This window comes from Zerene cesonia, chromosome 16 (genome assembly GCF_012273895.1).
Source record: "Zerene cesonia ecotype Mississippi chromosome 16, Zerene_cesonia_1.1, whole genome shotgun sequence".
NCBI classification, from domain to species: domain Eukaryota; kingdom Metazoa; phylum Arthropoda; class Insecta; order Lepidoptera; family Pieridae; genus Zerene; species Zerene cesonia.
This window is the reverse complement of record NC_052117.1, coordinates 8927279-8947976: the sequence shown is the minus strand read 5'-3', so window position 1 is coordinate 8947976 and position 20698 is coordinate 8927279. Positions and strand designations below refer to the sequence as shown.

The 20698-nt window shown below is 34.2% G+C and overlaps 1 protein-coding gene across 1 annotated transcript in view; it reads left to right on the top strand.

Moving 5' to 3' along the window:
• The window catches only part of LOC119832887 (visual system homeobox 2-like), an 86318-nt gene extending 66741 nt beyond the window's left edge, over window positions 1–19577 (top strand). Inside the window, exons 5-8 of the mRNA XM_038356700.1 lie at window positions 6102–6276; window positions 15595–15725; window positions 16839–17027; window positions 17778–19577. Of these exons, the coding sequence (XP_038212628.1) occupies window positions 6102–6276; window positions 15595–15725; window positions 16839–17027; window positions 17778–17885 (603 nt within the window). The 3' untranslated portion in view covers window positions 17886–19577. The remainder of the gene's footprint in view (window positions 1–6101; window positions 6277–15594; window positions 15726–16838; window positions 17028–17777) is intronic.
• The last annotated feature ends 1121 nt before the right edge of the window (window positions 19578–20698 follow it).

The following is a 20698-nucleotide window of genomic DNA, read 5'->3' as shown; positions in this document are numbered from 1 at the left end:
GTAATAAATGTTATTTGCAGTTAACAATTTTCTTTTTTCTTTATTACAATATTTATGGCAAGACTAGGTATTTTATTATAAGTTAATGCTTGCTACAACTCTTTTTTTTAGTCATATTTTCTCTAGTAAGAAATAGTTAACTAAGTCATTTAGTTACAACTATAATAAATCCACAATACCGCGTTTTAGCGGGAAACACATTTTAATTGTAATAATATAAATAACATAATACATCTATATTTACCTATTAATAAAAACTACTTATCTACCTACCTTAATGAAGTAAAATTTAACGGTTTAAAATGGTACTTAATCAAATTTTTTTTTTATCAGTTGTTTCCACGTCACTATCATCAAAATCGCTAACAAGTAGTTACATAACAAAACGGCAATCCACGTAGTTGTTAACCCATCAACGCTAACCGCACATTAACTTATAGATTAATCAAAATGTGTCCAACGCACCCCAATTGAATAATAACTTGTTACGGCGCTGGCTTTGTGCGGTAAATTGCTGCCAAATTGGGAGCAGAATCGCAACTCAGTTTAGCTCGCCTGCACCTGATTGGTCGGCCCTCCCCCGCGCCCCAAGAAATGAAATTATGCACTCCGTAAATAAGACTGCCTTTGTGCAGCCTTATTCGAGCTGTCAACGTGTAATGACATTGCGTACTGGCCAATTCAGAGCTGTGGGTGATTGCAATCCATCGGCTATAATTGGGCGTTTCTAGACTTCAGTTTCATTGAAATGTCATTGTGACGGTTTTCTTTACTTCGTAGTAGAGAAGAAGATCGATAATCTCGGGGTCTTCACCACATAGTTGCCGATTCCGTGTGATTTCGGGGTAAAAAACTATCCTTTCGCGGTTCTAAACTACACCTGTACCAAATTTCGTCCTATCAGATCAGTGGTTTAGGTGAAAAAAGAGACAGACGGATAAATTTGCTTTCGCAATTATAATATTAGTGAGGATTACTATTGAAATTGGAGACAATTTATTACTTCTATTTGTCAATTACACGATATTTCATCGAGTAATGGCAGAAACGGCTTCGTCATGTTTGAATGATAGTTCTATTTGTTCAAAGTCCATGGTTTGATATCTAAGGAGGCGTGAAATCAATATAAATTTAAAAAATATTACAAAGGCTTGTAATATAATACAAATTCAAATTCAATTTAGTGCTGCCATACTTTTATTATAAATTTATCAACTAGGGATTTTATTGAAACAATAAACAATCCAAAAATCCAATTAACGATATTTATTAATGACATAAAACACAATTATAATCACCCAATGATTAACCGGAGCAAATCGAAAAGAGGGACAAAATGACGGCTTGCTCGTATGGATTAACAAAATCAATTTCCATCACTTACAACAATTAACCCAAGTGATCGTGTTAGAGGATTATAGTATTTATACAATAACGGCGCCGAGAGTGCGCCCTGAGGGACGCCTTCCCCCGGGAGCGCACTTAGCACCTTGATTGTGATCCTGTCGGCTGAGCTTCATCCCTTTTGTGTGATAGATTAGATATTGTGAAGAGGGAAGTGGCCCGGCCGCGCCGCTTAACACGGTATTAAATAAATGTTTGCAACTTTGTCGGAGGGCTCTAAAAGATTTGGCTTTTAAATTTGCTGTAACTTGTTGGTACAGAATGACTTAATTTAAAGAGCTTGTTTATTTTATATCAAACAAATGTCGAGAAAATGTATTGCATGTTTTATGTTTTTAAGTTTTACCAATTCAAAATATAAAAAAAAAATAAAGTCGTATTACTTATTTTATTATCCACATCAAATTTTAATAATTTTCGCATAGACGGTTTTGACGGTTATAATTTTATGAGCAGTTCCTACTGATCCTACAGGTTTTCTTAAATTAAAACTTGACTATACTCATTTCATAAACACTTTAGCAAGTTACCATCTACTTTATCTATAGAACTTGAATTTATTAGAAGAATAAATAGCGGTAAGTATGTACTTCTTAAGCATTACTGATTATAAGTTTCGTAAAGCTGAGTAGAAAACATTAGAGCAACCGATGTCTATTTGCAAAACTAGCTACAACGTTAGCTTTTCAAATCCAAAAGCGACGTGGTAACAAATTGTTTTACAGGCGTTACAAATTCGACCCTAAACTAATGCGTCCAGCGTACGCTGGTCCTTCGAGCCGGTTGTATCATATGAAACTGAGCGTGTTTTAGAGGTCACGTGGCAATGGATTGTCACACACGGATAATAAATTGCTGGGTGGGTGTAATTCGCAGCATACGCGTCATTAACGTGCCCGAATGTGCTGCCAAATTAACAATTACACGAAGCTTGGGCCTCTATGTTAATTAGGGAATGCGGAGATGTACGTTGCCATGGTTACCGCCAATTACATGATATTGAGCAGATAACTAAAGTGGAATTACTTTTAGCGGCAAGTTTGCTCGCTGTTTGTTTAAAGTGATTGCTAATTGTAGTAGTATGTCTTGAGGGTTTATTTTGTTTTGTTATTTAATTAAATTCTGTTTGCTATGCAATTTTTTATTAAAAATACCTTTTATCATACACTAATAATAATATTATTGAACTGTCCTTTAAGAACTCATTAAGTATTTACATACATTTATTTATTACAGAATCGTTGTGGTATTGCAAATTTAAATTATACTGCACTTATCACATAAACAATTTTATAAATTTAACCTTTTAAATAAATCAGTAAACATTCAATAATATTTCTCTAGCGTGTCCTCTTTTGTAAAATGTACAACAACTTCTTTACGTTTATGATATTTGTTTATCTTTAGCCGATTACGTCTACAATATGGAATGTTATTTAAGTTAATATTATGTATATTTTATTAACTATTCAAATATGAATATATTCTATAGCTATTATAGTTTTAACGCAACAAACATATAACGTACACGACCTAATAAAACAAAACGAAAACGAAAGAAAACAATGCCAACAGAATTTTCCAATAAGCAGCCGCGGGCGTTTCCGCAAACAATTACAGTGCCTGCCTAATCCCAGGGTGTCCCGGACTAATCCGGGGCCGCAATTAGTCTGTCACGGGGTCGCGGCATCCAATCAATAACATGCCCGGGATAAGCTGGACTCTATTTAGTCGCTAAGTGATCATTACGGCCACAAAGACGCTTGTAAATACAGCGTGATTCTTTTGAAGTTTCTGTCCTGCGAAGGTGGAATGGGTACTGTTTTGCGTGTGATAAGAATCGTAGACATTATTTCGATATTGCAAATGTTTATCGCCTTGAAATTATTGAACTTGATCTAATGAGCAAGATATAAAATGTATCATTTCAAACAACAAAGAGCATTATATGTATAGGAGGTGTCTATAGGTACAACGTGATAGGTATATTACAAATGTATTAATTTGTAATGTTTATCATTCATTGTTTGAAAATTGAACAGTTAAATTTAACATGCTTGAAACTGTAAACTTAAAATACCGCCATATTCAGTATGTAAGGATAGCGACATTAAAATGTGATACAGTAGGTTTGTAATATTTATTTACAATCTCAATTAATAGTTGTGTTTAAAGGCTTTTCTTAAGTAACAATTATAATTTAATTTTATTAAAGACTAACTGTTCGCCCCAGCTTTGTGGTACATATATAGCCTGTGTCACTCAGTGAAGTTGCTAATGGTATAATAATTATTAAAATCGGTCCGTGAAAGTGGTTTTTACGTAAAAACATTACAAACATACGAAAGTGTCCTCTTTATAGTATTAGTATATATAATTCATAAGCATCAAAATAAACCTACAACATTAGGAAGTAATGAATATGTTGATTCAGTTATTTAAAACAGAAACATCGGCGCAAACATAAAATCTTAAGGTAAAGTTAATTCACCGATTACTGCTAAAACCTTAAAGTGTTTTCAATCAATTTTCTTGGGAAAAATCTCGAAATAACGCGCCAATAGACCAAGTAAATACATGTTACATACAGCGGTAGGCGGATTTGTGAGAAGTGGGGGGCAGTGGGGGGAAATTGGGGGGAGGGGGTTGTCGGAATATAATACGACGGAGTATTAATTTGCGCGGAGCACGGATCGAGTTTAATTAACAAATTTAATTAGAAATTAACTGTTTCGCAGGCGCTGTGTGGAGGTTGTAGGGTTGGCGCTACTCAATCTTGTTTATAGCAGTCATGTAACAGTGATGTAAACCATTTTACCCATGCCGATATAAATATAATATAATACATTTTATTCATAACAAATAAATTATGTTTCGACGGATACCTTGAAACTTCCATTATATGATTTCAATACATGGTTGAGATAAATAAAGCAACTACATATTGTAAATTCAATATTAACTCACAATCTAATGATAAATCCTAAGCTATCCTAATTATAAACCGATTTAAATGTATTCTTCCTTGAAATACGAAAACATGTATGCCTCCCTCCTTACTTTTTGTTTTCCATGATGTGTCACACAATACAAAATGACCTGAAAAACCCGGATTTTGAAAACTCGTTAGCGGCAGCCCTAGCAATGGTTAGGTAGAGAGCTACACTCGAGTTTGAAAATTTAATCTAGTCGCGTTTGTTCTCGCTAATTGGTTTGTTTTACTCGCTTAGTTAATACCGCGGCGACACTCCAACTGAATATCTTTTAACTGGACATGGTGTATTATATGTTTCAGTGATTTATATAGTAGTTTATTAGGGAAGATTAATATTTGGTGAATTGTTAGAAGCAATCAGCAATTAGGTATGATTGACGTTTATTAAATACACATAAATAATTGATGAGTATTCGTGCATATTTCAAAGCTATAAGTTCCTTGAAATATTTGTTACATTTCGAGGGTAGAATCTTCAGCTCTAGACGATATTAGTCTCTTAAAAGTTGTAACAGTTATACAGAAACTAGCTGCGCCCCGCGGTTTCATCCGCGTAATTCCTTATCCAGTAGGAATATCGGGATAAAAAGTTGCCTATATGTTATTCCAGTTGTCCAGCTGTCTACGTACCGAATTTCATTGCAATCGGTTCAGTAGTTTTTGCGTGAAAGTGCAACAAACGCACACACATCCTTACAAACTTTTGGCATGTATGATATTAAAGTAGGATACTCTGCTTAATAACTAGAAGTACTCGTGTGCCCGTGTGTGCAATATATCAGTATAGAATGTATCACAATACAACGTGTGTTCTATCAATATTGTTTTATTATTTATGTTCTTTGATACCAAATAAACTATGTTTTTGTTTTACAAACGGTTTGTCTCGGCTTCAGCTGTAGAGCGTATGTTATAATAGTTCTGGCCCGCGGCTTCGCACGCGTAAAGTTCGGAGTAGCTTAATTATACATATCAACCTTCCTTTTGAATCCCTTTATCTATAAATCTGTTTTGTAGTTTTAAAGATCTAAGCATACATACGTAATGACCATATCAGACGAGGGAAGCGACTTTATAGTATGTAGTGATTCTATGGCAATCAAGGATAACGTACGTATCGAACGGTGAAAGTATTTTTGTAATCGGTCCAGCAGTTGCTGAAGTAACGCGTACAAATATACACGCTGTACAATCCTACTAAAACTAATATTATAAATGCGATAGTTTATAAGGATGTGTGTGTGTTTGTTGCTATTTCACGCAAAAACTACTGAGCCGATTGCAATGAAATTTGATGCGTAGACAGCTGGACAACTGGAATAACATATAGGCAACTTTTTATTCCGATATTCCTACGGGATACGGACTTACGCGGGTGAAACCACGGGGCGCAACTAGTATTACTATAGAAAGAAAGAAAGAAAAAACATTTATTTGGCGCCATGAAACACAAAAACACAGATGAAATAAAAAATAATAAAATTAACAACTAAAAACAAAAGTAAATAATAATAGCAAAGAAAAAAAAGTACAACAATAGCGTGTCCCACAGTACCGCCAAAAAGGATCTAGTTCAGCTTGTACCAGGCGGTACAAGTTGTTTTCAACTAGATCCTAAGTTGTTCCGACTCACGGATGCAAAACGACTATAAATGCACAGTTATTAATGCAAATATACAACTAATAGCATAATTCCCAACAGGTCTGGTTCCAAAACCGTCGAGCGAAATGGCGCAAGACGGAGAAGTGTTGGGGACGGTCCACCATCATGGCGGAGTACGGGCTGTACGGCGCGATGGTGCGGCACTCCTTGCCCCTCCCTGAGACCATCCTTAAGAGTGCTAAGGACAATGACAACGTGGCGCCCTGGCTACTTGGTAAGCATTTATGTCTATCGTAAAGTTGCTTGTGTGGTTGATGTTGCTTTTTATGTGTTTTCATGCGTGCACGTAGGCGTAGATAATAATTAATGTTTGGGAAAATGGTTGTAGGTGTGTGAACTATGTGATCTTTTAACGTTATGGTCATATTGCTTCTCAATTCGCCGTATATTCTTTTTTTTTAGTATGTTATTCGATAACTTTATGCGTTTTCAACCGATTGACTCTATAATCTTTTGGATTTATAGGAAATTGTGTTTATTTGATCCCATGTTAGACTTTTGCTGTTAAATAATATACGATTATGTATTATGGAATAATGATTCAACTTATTCTAGTATATAGATTATATAAAATTTAGATGAATGATATCTGCCAATATGTTTGGTGTAATTGATTTCCTTTATCTGCATTGCAAAATATAAATAGGTATAGGATCTAATACAAAAAGTTTTTCTAGTATACCTATGTATTCCTTTGTGTATTCTAATATCTACATAGTATTCTAATTCTGATAGTGCATGCAATATATTCTTTTTTTAACATTATATTAAATGTAGTTATTCACGCTTTTTGCATTTAAATCGTTTCAATTATTAACGTAACAAAGGTAAGTAATAGTTACTTTATAATTTTATAATAAAACTTATCTGCTTTTGCCAATTTCAATAACTCCATCTTTAAAACTAACAGATATAATGAAACTGGGCTTAATTATGAAATCACCAAATCAATTTAGGGTTATAGTACTTTAAACGATGCAATAAAAGCAAAGGTCCCACGGTACACGCAGACACGCGGTACGAATTTATCTAACAATAATTGTTTCATGTGATGATTTTGTTGAAGAGACGAGCGGCGCCGCGGGGCGCCCTTAGCACGCGCCGCTGGCTGGGCCACCACGCGGTGAGTCAAACCTTTGATACATTAAACACGATAATTAGCTTCAACAAAATCATCATGTGGGAATTAATTAGGTCCTAATGATATTAAGATACCTAATTTAGATCATTGATGCTACAAGTAATTCAAATCGCTCGTGGGTTGTTTTATAAGACTAGTCCTTAGAGCGTGAACGGCTAACATTTTGTTTTGAATGGCCTTCTATATACTGCTTTCTGACTCTAAGTGTAACCTTTAATTATAATTTGCAATAATCGTGGTTTATTTGGATAAATAGTTACATTCAGGAAGTAACGTTGTATATTATCGATTTAGAAACTACATCAGAGCTATATAAAGATGCTAATGTTCTGTCTAATATTACGACTAAAATAATTACTCTTTGTACAAACTGCTCTTAATATTTTTATGGGCAAATTTCAATAAATTTGTTTATGAATAAATATTACGAATCTTTCACTGAAATAACAATATTTGTATACAATTGAAAGCATATTTGTAAATAGGTATTTAATACGGACGATTACTAACTTAACCACAATTTAAATTACGACAAGTTTTACTTAAATTATTTTAATTTACATTTCTATGCATCAAACAAACGCCACAATTAAGCGATGTTACTAAAAACTTGTCGACCATAGAGCATCGCCAACCACCGAGTTGAGTACAGTTCCAAACCAAAGACAAAGCTGAAATTTTTTAATCACGCCTTCGCAAGTGATCATTTTTCACACTTGTCTGAAACAAAGGAAACAAAGCTATAGCCGCTGGTGTTAAAGTATGTTTTGGTGTGTATTATTCGGCCGCTTTATGTAGATGTTCCTGCAGTTGTGATATATCAAGTGTGTGGAAAAGCGCCATTTTGTTAATAAAGACGAAAGTTGCAATGTTAGGGTTTGAGTCAGAGTATCGTGAAACAATAAATTATAATATATACCTATTTATCATGGAATTGTGCATATTTTATATGGAGTAAAATCAATGTTCTATATTTAGGTATTATTCTAGAAAACTGATACCTATCTAGTAACATTTTGAATCAAATAAAAACACTTGATATAAGTTTTGGATGGATTGCAATTAAAGATAATTAGGAATTGGAAAGTAGTAATGCGCAACAGATATATTTAAAATAAATTATTCATGAAATGCATATACAGTGCGATGTCCATAAATTAAGTACGCTTAGTTATTCAGCTTAGCTTAGCTATTACTTACTTATTAGCAAAGAATCTTCTCCATGTAAGTATACAAAACCTTAATGAATTAAAAAAAAAACAACTTAAAATATGTATGTACACGAAGGTACGTAGAAATCATGGAGTAGGTATTATGTAACTATAAAATATATAAGTAAACATATCGCAATCTATTCGCAGTAAACAAGTTCAATTAATAGCGCCCCAAACCAATCGCAAAAAGATTAAAATTCATCGCAAATCCGCGCCTCACGCACACAGACGCGAAGTGCATAGAACCTCCGAGCCTGCGCACACAGGCGCGCACTCAACATGGCCGCCGCTGTCTAAGGCTTGATTACGGATACGGGCTGGCTCGCGCTTACATATTAATTATATGCTTAGCATTCACCTGCCCATGTACTGGTGAAGGGTTTGTTTCGAGCAAAATGGCTGCGGCTCTTATATAGGTGTTAGGTTTTTATGATGCGATATGACGTAGTGCTGAAGAAAGATTTATGATTTTGCGGCGTAGCTTAGTTCTAATGTGTGACTATTTTTAAGTAAGTGCTTTCTCTGATTGAAGCGGAATATCTTCTTATATTCTTATAAATGCGATTAATAAAAATTTTGCACTTAATATAAAGCTAATAAAAATATTTTGCACTTAAAAACAAGCCTTGTAAAAAGTCAGACAATTGACGTTTACAAATATAAATTTAGGACAATGCTGTTTAGAGTGAATGTTTTAAAGTTCACTTATATGAAGATATCACTTATAGGTAAGTTCTATTATTAAAATAGCAACTATAAAGCTTTTTTCGTCTCTTTTTTATAGAAATTGATTTCCGAACCGGTGGTAAATACATAAGTCTATGAATACGATTCAGAATCAATGCCTTAAAATGTTTGAATTTCAATTCATCTCAAAAACTACAGTACCAGTCTAAAATATATTTTGCCAATGGACATGTTCCTTTATTATTCCTTCCCTAATGGAAACGGGAATGATTTTTCATAACTTTTTACGACTGGCCAAACGCGATCCTTCTGCTCGGTTCTTCATATATCGGTTTGATTTTTGGAAATAAATTGTAAATTAAGGTGAGATGGAGGCTATTTTCAACAGACAAAACCTATATTTATGTAACTAGCTGTGCCCAGCAGTTTTATCCACCTGATGTTATATAGCCTAAAGCCTTATTAAAAGGGCTATCTTAATAATGAAAGATTTTTTTCAAATCAGACCAGTAGTTCCTGAGATTAGCGCGTTCAAGCAAACAAAGAAACTCTTCAGCTTTATAATATTAGTATCGTTATATCACACACCATTATATGCTCTTCTACACTCCTACTACCTCAGCAATGTCTTAAGTTTTTTATTTTACATTTTGCTGGATATTTGGCTATCTAGTAGCTGACCCGAACCACCAGAACAGAGTTAAGTCGAGCATGTTCTAAAATGTGTCTACTTTAAAGTCATTCTGAATTCTGAAAACTATAACTTTTCTCTATTATTAATTCTGTAATTTTGTTTTTACACAGTAAAAAATAACTTACAATTGCAGTTATTCGAAAATTATGATTTGGACATAAAAAAATACTGTCCATGTGACAAGTTTGTTTTAATCGGGTGTCGCCTAACTGTAGATGTTGAATCTTAATGAAATAAAAGATAAAGATAAAAACAATTCGAATTAAAAATTTAATAACATTTATTGTAAAATACCTACAAACTTATGATCGTGGTTTGAGTATATCAAAATACAGTAATCAAATAAGAGTCTGGAATTATCTCGAAATACTTTTGCGTTTAATAAAATTACGTCTAACGGTCTAATTATCGTAACTACTAATAAGTTTAATGTAATTTATAATTCAGTATATGCAACACAGATATTAAACATCTTGAATGAAATGGAAGGCTCTTTCTATATTAAGATTACCATAACGCTCGCATACTAGTAATAAGCAATAAGTTATTTTATATATAACTATCTGAATACCATATATTATATTCAATAATTATTATTATTCTAGATTTTAGATAACATGAATGCATTAACTAACGTAATGTTAAAGAATCGCCTTCTTTCAATTGTATATATATTTATATGAGGAAATATCCTTTTATTATGGTTTTCTACAAAGCTTATACCAATAATTTGTTGTTATTGTTAACCGATATAAATGCTAATTAAATCTCGCACTTTCCTCTACAAAGAAGCCTGTAATACAACTCACACTAAATACTTAGGTACCATTGGGTTACGATTAATATCAGGAGTTATTGACTAATTATGAATAACATGGTCATAGTTTATATTTTAACTTCCCTACATGAGTGTATAATTTAATTGATTAATTACAACATTTCATAACATTTTAAGGACTAATTAACAAAACAGTAGACTAGCGAATTGAAATAGTCTTTTGACAGTATACATCCGTGCAATTGTATTATGTCTCGTAACGTCTGCAATAAATTGCCCTAAACCCTTCAAAAGGCGCTAACACATCCTCGGAGAGTACTACATTTTTTAGAAATCTAGCCAGTACAAATAACACACGAATAATTGCGTCAATTGATAAGCGACCGTACAAATCCCAAATACCCACATTTCGTGAGCACTCGAGCCACTCCGTCATCAAAGACTTCAAACTCATAAATATCTAGAAGCGCCAATTAAAACCCAATCGGATATAACAAAAAACCTCACATTATAACATTATCCAATCCACAATGCCGTAGTGGCTCTCCTCAGCTACATCAAAGTGCGCGCAAATGGAAACAGGCATCTTTTTAAATTATCTACCTATTACACACTTGCTTTGTGCATCACGCTTTTATCTTGTCAAATGACACTAGCAGTTAGGCCGCGTGCACACCGTGATGCGCAGGACGATTGTGGAGCGATACCTCACGACTGCGAGAATCCATTTTGATTGCCAGGTTCATTTTCATCGTAGACTTCGGACCTATAGGAAATTACTATATAAATTACGTTTACGTTTTGTGTAAGTTTAGAAAACTTTCAATATGCCAATATGAAACAGGCAAGTATTTTATATATGAACTTGGTCAATTGTATATTTCACACATTATCAAATACAGCCAGCTTAGTCTGGATACAAAAAATACAAGTTTTAGTCAACAATCAATTCCGTCTTCAATGTCCGTTACACAATACAGTACAAAGCACTATACTAATACATGTGTATCCCAATAAAATATAATATTACAGATAATGATTATTGGTTTGTGAACGTATACGCGAGATATTCTTATTTCAGTAGGTACATCCCAGAAACATCACGGTTTCACCGTGTGCAGCGAGCCTAACTCTCTCTGTATGAAAATTTCGCACAAAGCAGAATACTACATAGCTACATGTGTCCTTTGTCTGTTTACCACTTCGCTAAATGGTTAAAAATTATCACCGCAGTGCATTAAGCAGACGCTTTGATGTGTCATATTTCTTTGATTGTAATTGACTCTTCATTTTTCTATAAGTACGTAATGTTGTCAGTTATGAAACAGTTCGTTGTGCGCCTAAATATTTAATGCTATTGTGGTATTTTTTGTAATAAAGTCCCAGTTTTACAATAGAGGTAGGTAGCGATGTATTTTCCCCAAAATAATCACAGATTTGTCTAAAATTTGTTATGTATAGAGATTTCTTCATTTTGCTTGAGGCGCGCAGTGATGCTTAATCAACATAGTTCATTCAATGTACATTTTATACATATGTATAATAAATTCACAGTTCAACTATATCCTTAGATCCGGTATCCGGAAGGTTATTTAAGGATTTCAATTTAATAAAAAGAAGCTTCTGAAAAAGGGAAAGTAATGTAAGTAAAGATGAAGTTTTAACGAGAACGATTATTTCACATATTGGTGATAATGTGATCTAACAATTACATGTTATACCTACGGAATAAATTATTTCCAAATATTAATGTTCAAAAAATAGTTTCAGTTTTTTTTTTTAAAGAAATATGGGTACTCAGAAAAATGTCTGAAAATTTTTCCAATTTCAAATTTTTATTATGAAGCACTCAGCGTTTTATACGAGTTAGAAGGATTTTACGAGGCTTTTACAGCCTCGTCGCATTGAATACCTAATCAGTCTCCGTTTTTATTACGTTGTTAGGCGCCATGACGCCTCCTGTCAATGTGCTTGCTGGCTGGTTTAGGGGGTACGAAGTTATTAATAGTGGGGATTGGGAGGACCCAAATTATTAATTGGATTTAAAAAGAATGCATAAACATGTTTAGAATTGGAAGGTACAAAGCAGGTTGCGTAGTATATTCGTTTTGGACATACCGTGGTTATGTACGGTCTAGTTTCTTCTAGAACCTGATATTTCAGCGGTTTTCGTACGAAATTGAAAGATTTAGTATTATTGACACCATGTTTAGAGTTATTTTCTTTTCTCTCTGTCTTAATAAAAAATTACATTCGTTGATGTGTAGTTGCTTATCTTCGTGTCTAATATAGTATCAATACAAAGGTGTATGAGAAGCCATACGCTGGTAGTATACATTGCATTTTTGGAAAAGACCCAATATATATTTTTGTTTGTATTTTAAATTTTTTATTACATAACACTTTTGAATACGAATATTTAATATATTTCAAGATAGATGAAGTGAAATAAAAGTAGGTATCTTACAATAAACAGAGCACGCCTTGCAAAGGAACGGCGAGCGTCTAATCGCCGCAACTCGCATTAGCGTAACTTGTAAAGTTTGTCTATTACGGCGAGAGCTATACATCCATTTGATTTAACACTAACTACCCGCAAGTGTGGACTAACTCCATGTTTATGGGCGACGCTTCAAAAATGTACTAGAATTAATGGCTCAGATAATGCCGTGACGACTTCTGCGAAATGTGTGCTCTGTTTTGTTGTTCTGTTCGACGCAGTTTGTGTCTCGTTCATTTCAGCTATATTGAAGCAAGAAGCTACTTATTTTCCAAAATTACTAGCGCCTTTAAAAGCAATAAGTTATATAGGTACTTTTCATCAGTGGCCAGTCAGTATTTCAAACATGACCATGGCCATGGGCAGTTAGTTCCAGAGATTAACCACCCATCCACGTAGCTTGGTACACTGTTAATAAAAAACATTGTTATGTTTTCATAGCCTTCTCTAAGGTAGTTTATAAACATGTATCGCGTAGGAATTGTAATACAGCTATAATCCTAGACTCTGATATATATTGAAGATCTTATTGTTATGTGATAGTACCTACGATTCAGGAATATGCGACTTAAATTCGCCTATTTATGTGATTTTTAAATCGTCTAATATATGTTTATTATATAAGTCGTTATATTCATCATAATTTAAAAGGGAAGGAATTCTGTTATTTATCTATGAGTCTATGTTTTATTTTGATCAATGAAAATCTTAATATTAAATATAGGTCTTATACAGAGATATAATCTTAATCAAACGAAAAGTTGGAAGCTTATAAATACAATTTATCAAAACTTAATAGCAATAAAAAGTGTACAAATATCCTTGTACAGACGCACAACGCCATCTAGTTCTTAGCTCAGTAACTCGCATAGAAGAAAGTAGAAAATATAATATTAAACAACTTTTTAAAGTATATACTACACTAGCGGGACGTCCCGGCTTCGCCCGATGTACATATATAGCCTATAGCCTGCCTCAATAAATGGGCTATCTCACACTGAAAGAATATTTCACATGTATTTGTTGCAATCAAAACTAGAAAAAAAAACTTTTGACTGCAAATCATGCAAGTGGTCTTAATCGGATATGAGCCTTCCAATATATTCACGTTATATGACAGTACCAAATGTATGTTTTGATGATTCAATATAATAAGAATAGAAAACCCAAACTCAACAATCTAATCATTAACAAAACACATCCGACAAACAATATGCATCTGTATCCCGTAACCCAGCACATCCAGCTGTTAGTAACGAAGTGAGAACATTAATTCGTATCGCTCTCGATATTAACCTGGATAACCAAATCAGCTTAGAAGCCTACACGTTCGTTTGCGAAGCTAAGTCGAGTGCAAGCGATGCGGCGGGCACGGCTCGGTGGTGGGGCCCCAATGCATGTTAAACTTTCTTTTCATATTTGTTGTGTTTGGACTAAAAATTCATGTTAAAATCAAGATTATGTAATGAAGATAGGAGTACACCTATCTTCACTCGTACGAGTGTGGGGTTGCTGTGAATTTGAAAATAGTTTTTTATATTAACACAGGTTAACACAGGTATTACCTAGCAAAAGGGCCTGAGCCACAATCCACAATTATACAAATGTAAAACCCACTAAATAAAATAAAGATTTATTTATATAAAAACTTAACAAACTAAAACCTTTTTACAGTGCAATATTAGATGATACACTGTTCATATTATGATCGCTGCATAAATAAAAAATATGTAAATCATATCACATAATTCAAACACTCAATTGAGTTATAAATGCGTACGAACAGTTACAGCAATCACACAATATTTTAAGTCCTATATATCCATAGGTTTTTAAAGCCCCACGGCCCCGTGGCCCTTAACGACTAGTGCTACAATCCGTCCCTGCTCGCATAATAATGAAGTGGGTATCTGAGCACTCGCTAATAGAAGCCACCGTATGCGCCTCTTCATTATGTCGCCCGTCGTATCTTTGATGTCTCGAACTTTTTTCAATGTGATTACGTTACAAATTAATTCAGGGATTGGACTAATTAAAGTCGTTAAAGAATTCTTGGTGAATATTTTAAATTTTGTTGTTTTAACAGCGTGAGTCTTAGTGAAAACTGATGATGTAAGTTTTTATCGTTTGTTGATTTTTTTTATTCTTTCCGCAACATAAATGTTAAATATAACATTTAATGTTCTACTTAGACTTTTATTTATTATATCGAAAATTGACGAGTTTCTCGCTTATTGTTAAAACTCAAGATGTAACTATGTTCTTTAAATAACTTAGATTCTTTTCTATCGCCTTATTATAAGTAGATGTAGGTAACATGGTATCATTCCTGGGGGAGAAAGGAAATGCCTTGCGCTGCCCCTTGCTAAGTAATCAATCAGTGGTTAAAATCAAATGAAGACTAAAATAGTGCAGTTTTATTTAGTCCACGAATTTCGGTATTGATGAGAAGTTCCAGCAGTGTGAAGCGGGTGGTGTCTATCAGTATCTAGGTGCACTAACATTTCCTGTATTCCAGGCATGCACCGCAAGTCACTGGAGGCGGCGCAGCACCTCAAGGAGTCGGGGTCGGAGCGCGAAGGCTCGGAAGCGGAGCCCGAGAGAGCGCCCTCTGCCTCGCCGCACCGACATGACGTACATGATAACCAGGTATATACATCTCTTGATAAGTAGTCTATCACCCAAGTCAGGTCATATCCTGTCTCTATACCAAATTTCATAAAACTCTGTTCAGCAGTTTCGGCGTGATTGACGGACAAACGTCCAAACAGACAAAGTTTCACATTTGTAATATTAGTGTGATAGCGATTAGGCAAAAATGTAAAAATGTCTCTTTTTTTAAGCACATTTTTGAATCGGTTGTTTTGTACAGTACGAATAAGTTTTAACATAGTGTTGAAAAATCAGTTTTTAGCTTTAAAGAGAAAAGCAAATAAAGGCATAACATGCGAAAGTTAATTATCCGACAACATTATGTACTAGTATTTGAATAAGATTCTTGATTTTTAGGATGTCATTTAATGACATACTTTCATTGTTATAGAAGATTTTCTTCGAAAGCAATTAGTTGTTAAATCTGTATAACAATGACAGATAACATAAAACTATATAATACAATTCAAACTCTTTGCGTGCTGTGAGAGAAACCTGATGACGAGAAATTTCAAATAGGGTTACTATAATTTATCTTAATTAATGAATGTGTGTTCAATGAATTCAAATTTAATTAATTTTTGTTGTCTTACTTAAATTTAAGGCTGAATAGTAAGATTCATCTCAAATATGAAATACACAAACAAGCCGCTTACAGCTTTTTAATGTCTAGTCACGTTTCAAGTAATACTTGAGTATACGTATAGCATAGAAATGAAGAATGTCGATACTACGTAGAGAAAAAAATTAAATCTGTGGAATATCCATACATTTTATTGATAAGTACTTTAATACAATAAACACTACAATATTGCTCTGGTTATAAATCCGCTGTAGAACATTCTATTCCTCAGTGATGGTGATGTGTGTGTCCCTAAGTGATAGTTTAATACACATACTTAATTCCTGTTGACGTTAGTTTGTTGTGGTATTTATGTATCTGTGAACATATTTGTGTAGTTATATTTTTCTACTTATAGCCGTGTAGGCTCTATGTGCGGGGACAACTTGCCGCTTCGTTCTAACGCATCGCAGGCGTTGATCACTTTATCATTTCGTGGACTGGTTCTAGCGACAGTTAAAATAATGTATAATGTATTAATTTCCCAGTTCGGACAAGCCCAGAGTTCCCCCGGCAGCAGCACAACCGCGTCGTCGTCAGCGAAGGGGCGAGCGTCGCCCGACACGCGCGAACTGTACGACGACCCCGAGGCCTTCCGCAACAATAGCATCGCGTGCCTGCGGGCCAAGGCGCAGGAGCACCAGGCGCGGCTGCTGTCCAACAACCTGCTACTGCAAGTGAGTTGCCTTCCTACTTACTTGTTACAGGAACGCCAGTGGGTTTTGTAGAAAATAACCATTGTCTTTCGTTTTTGTTGATTTGATAACCTCCATAATGAAGCATGGAAATATGTATGAAGAACAACGCTTTGTGCCCGTTCATGAAACGCCAAAAACCATTTAGCTTTTTTTACAATTGACAGGTATTCCCGTCTCCGCATCCAATTCTCTCACATCTCAACTAATAGGAAATGTGCGTAGGAGAAAATTTTTATCTTTTGTTTGTTTGTGCGTTACAAAGGTTCTTTGTTTGTGATGATTTAACTCAAAAGGCACTCGAGCGATTTTTGTAATTCATTTACCATTTACCGAACTGTATATTTATAGCGTTTTTATTTATTTACTTATCTCCGGTCAACGGTAAAATGCATTACAAACAGTAAAACTGGGTGAGCTCGCGCCGGGGAAGAATCCACAGAACAGTAGCGAATGCTGCTGTCTTTGGGTCGATGTGTGCGATGCTTGACACCATATTTGAATCGTGGTAATGGCTTACCATCACGCGAACCAATTATACATTTGTAACAAAATAATGATGAATAAGTCCGAGAATTTAAAAAGTTCGAGGACTTGTGATATCTGCCAACCCGCGCTTGGCCAGCGTAGTGGATTATGGCCAGAACCCTAAAACCCTCATAGGACGCCTGTGTCCCAGCAGTGGGAAAATTGGGATAATGATGATGATGATGATGATTATGATGAATTCAGGTGCGAGGGCTGCAGCGGTCCCGCGCGGCGAGTGCGGACGAGGACGGGCCGGCGGACATCGACGTGGGCACCGAGCCGCCGCCGCTGGACGCCGCGCGCCTCTACTGACGCGCCCGAACCGGCCCACTGTAATTATGTACATTCTACGTCACGCGTTACGTGCCCCAGGTTTTCGTGCAATACCCTTAGTTAAGTATTTATCTGTTAGCGTTGTGTTAGATACGGCGCAGCTGCGGCGCGATCGTGTTTGCCGTTTTTATATTGCGCGAGATTATTTAAGCCTCAGTTTAATCATAATCGACAAATCACTTATAAATGAAACCATCTTAACATCATTTGACAAATGTGTGAGATGACTATGTTAATTTTTTCACCTGTGTTGAACAGATAATTCGTTTCAAAGTATGCTGATATAATACAGCATCTGTTACGTGTAAAGTACACGATGCTTGAGGAAATGGTCGCGCAAACAGCCGAAATGGATGGATGGCGAAACACCGAAACATTGCATTTACGTTACCTTGTGACGATTACTTATATAACAGATTAATGATATAACTGCGGTGTTTTGGTGTTTTGCTTTAGAAGGTCGTTTCACAAACAATATTATCTGTAAATGTTTGTATCGCATATAATGTGGTCGCTTCGTCAGCTGCGCCCGTATTAGCGTTGTATAAAGTTGCCGACGCGACATCTGGCGTCGGATAGTTGTAATGTATTTAATAGTTAAGGCGGGAAGACTAGTTGAAGTGATCGGCACTAATTTTAAATTTTATTGTAAATGTTGGACGCCTAATTGGAAATTATTGTGGTATTGATTATTTGCTAATGTATATTATAGAGCCTGTACTTATTCGGCTTATACTTACGAGTCATTGAGCACAATGCGAGGCTATTTTTCATTAAATTTATCGTTAGCGAAATAGTTCTGAAATGAATTGATATCGTTTTGGAAAACTAATGTTTATCGAAGAACCAACGAAATTGTGTAGATAATTTTTTAAAAATTATAAAGATGTTTAATTACTGGATATTTTTTTAATACCATTAAATATCTTGACATTCCAGTTTTTTAACAAAACAATTGAATGTATAGATATAACACGTAGCATTAGATCTCGATATGTGTCTGAATATGTATGCCTAATTTTTTATTAATTTTATAAATTGGTTGTGACAAATAATATAAAATTACCAACTATATACCTACTTACCAATAATTTACATCATTTAAAAATCTCGATACATGTAAAATTGTATTTAATGAATTATTTGTAAATTATTGTACCTACCCAGGTTTCATTTTAATATATTTTCATATGAACTAGATTCTGCTTAGAGCCTACATTATGTTCTTCCATGTTTTAATTAACTTATGTACTTAGGAAACTGAGAAATATTTTCACTACCTTAGATAATAATTACTTACTTACCAATATTTTTATTTATCTGTAGCAAACCATTTTATGTAAAGCCTTCTATTCATTAGGCAATATCTGTACCCGTTACGTTGTATTTTTTCAAAATAGGAACGTAACGTTATCTTTCAAAATAGTTAAGATTATATAATATAATCTGTTTTGATTAAAAAACAAATATTGTCTAATGAATTTGCGGCCGCCACAGACAAAAATACATTGATGCTGTAGAATAATTGCATAGACTTAAAATATTCTCATATTCGGCGTTGTGATAAATTGTTGTTTAGTCTTAAACCGCCGTACTCTTGTACTTATTACGATATCTATAGAATAAAATTGTAATATATTTATTGAATTACCACTCGAAAGAAACTTAAGCATGTGACGTCATCGTAATATAAGATTATTCCGATGAATAAACAATTGTGTAAACTTATTATTGTGTTTATTTTGTCACCCTTGATCATTTACATATTATGCTTTACCTTTTTGGTGTTCTAAGATCCAAAAAGTAATTGATATTCATCTTTAGTGGGTCTCTGTCTATAATCAAGTTCCATGCCCCTTGACGAGTGGCTCTGTGGTGAGGAACTTGCGAACAAGCAGATCATGCGAATATAATATAATAATAAATTTATTTAGACTTCAATTTATTAATTTGATCAATAATCATCTGCACAACACAATTGGCCCGAGCTGAAGCCGTGTGTCCCGCAGTGGGAATAAATGTGGGCTAATGATGATGATGATTATTTTTATATTGGTGATATGACTTATAAAATATGCTTTTTATTTTTGAAACTGATTGATACTTTAACTGACAAGTTCAGTGCAAGTTTAATTTTGTCACATAGAAATTGAAAACCCCATTTTTATTGCTTTTTCTTTAATTAATACATATTTAGATAGATAAAGGCTAAGGACACAAATAAAAAAAAACATTAAGCAACATGTAAATAGCACATTTATTTCAATTCCTACGTAAATACATTTGAGATTTCTAATTGAAATAAAACATCTTATTTTTACTGCCCTTCTAACTATTTCATATTATTTTTGAACTTTTAAAAGGCGGAACTCTGTGAAAATTATCGGCGCCTACAGAAACGAATTTTATTTCGACTGTGTAAGCGAGATAGCATTCGATCAATCGCCAATGTATGAATGAGACGGCATACAACTTTAATTTCTCTTCGTTTCAATATTGGCTCAGATTATAGCACAATAATGTTGTAGGTTTTGACAAGAGACCTTTTTTATAATAATGATAATACAAATTCATAAAAAACTAAAATAAAAAACATTGTTAACGTGTCCTTTTTAGAATATTTCTTTTTTATGGATAAAAAATTCATGGATCTATAGTAATTTGCTTAAAAAGTAGGTATAAAAAATAAAACTTAACCATAATATTATGCAATAACAAGTACTTTTTTAAGGTTATAATTATTTTTTCACTCTTACATACACATGAAACCAAAAGCATTTACATTATCTATC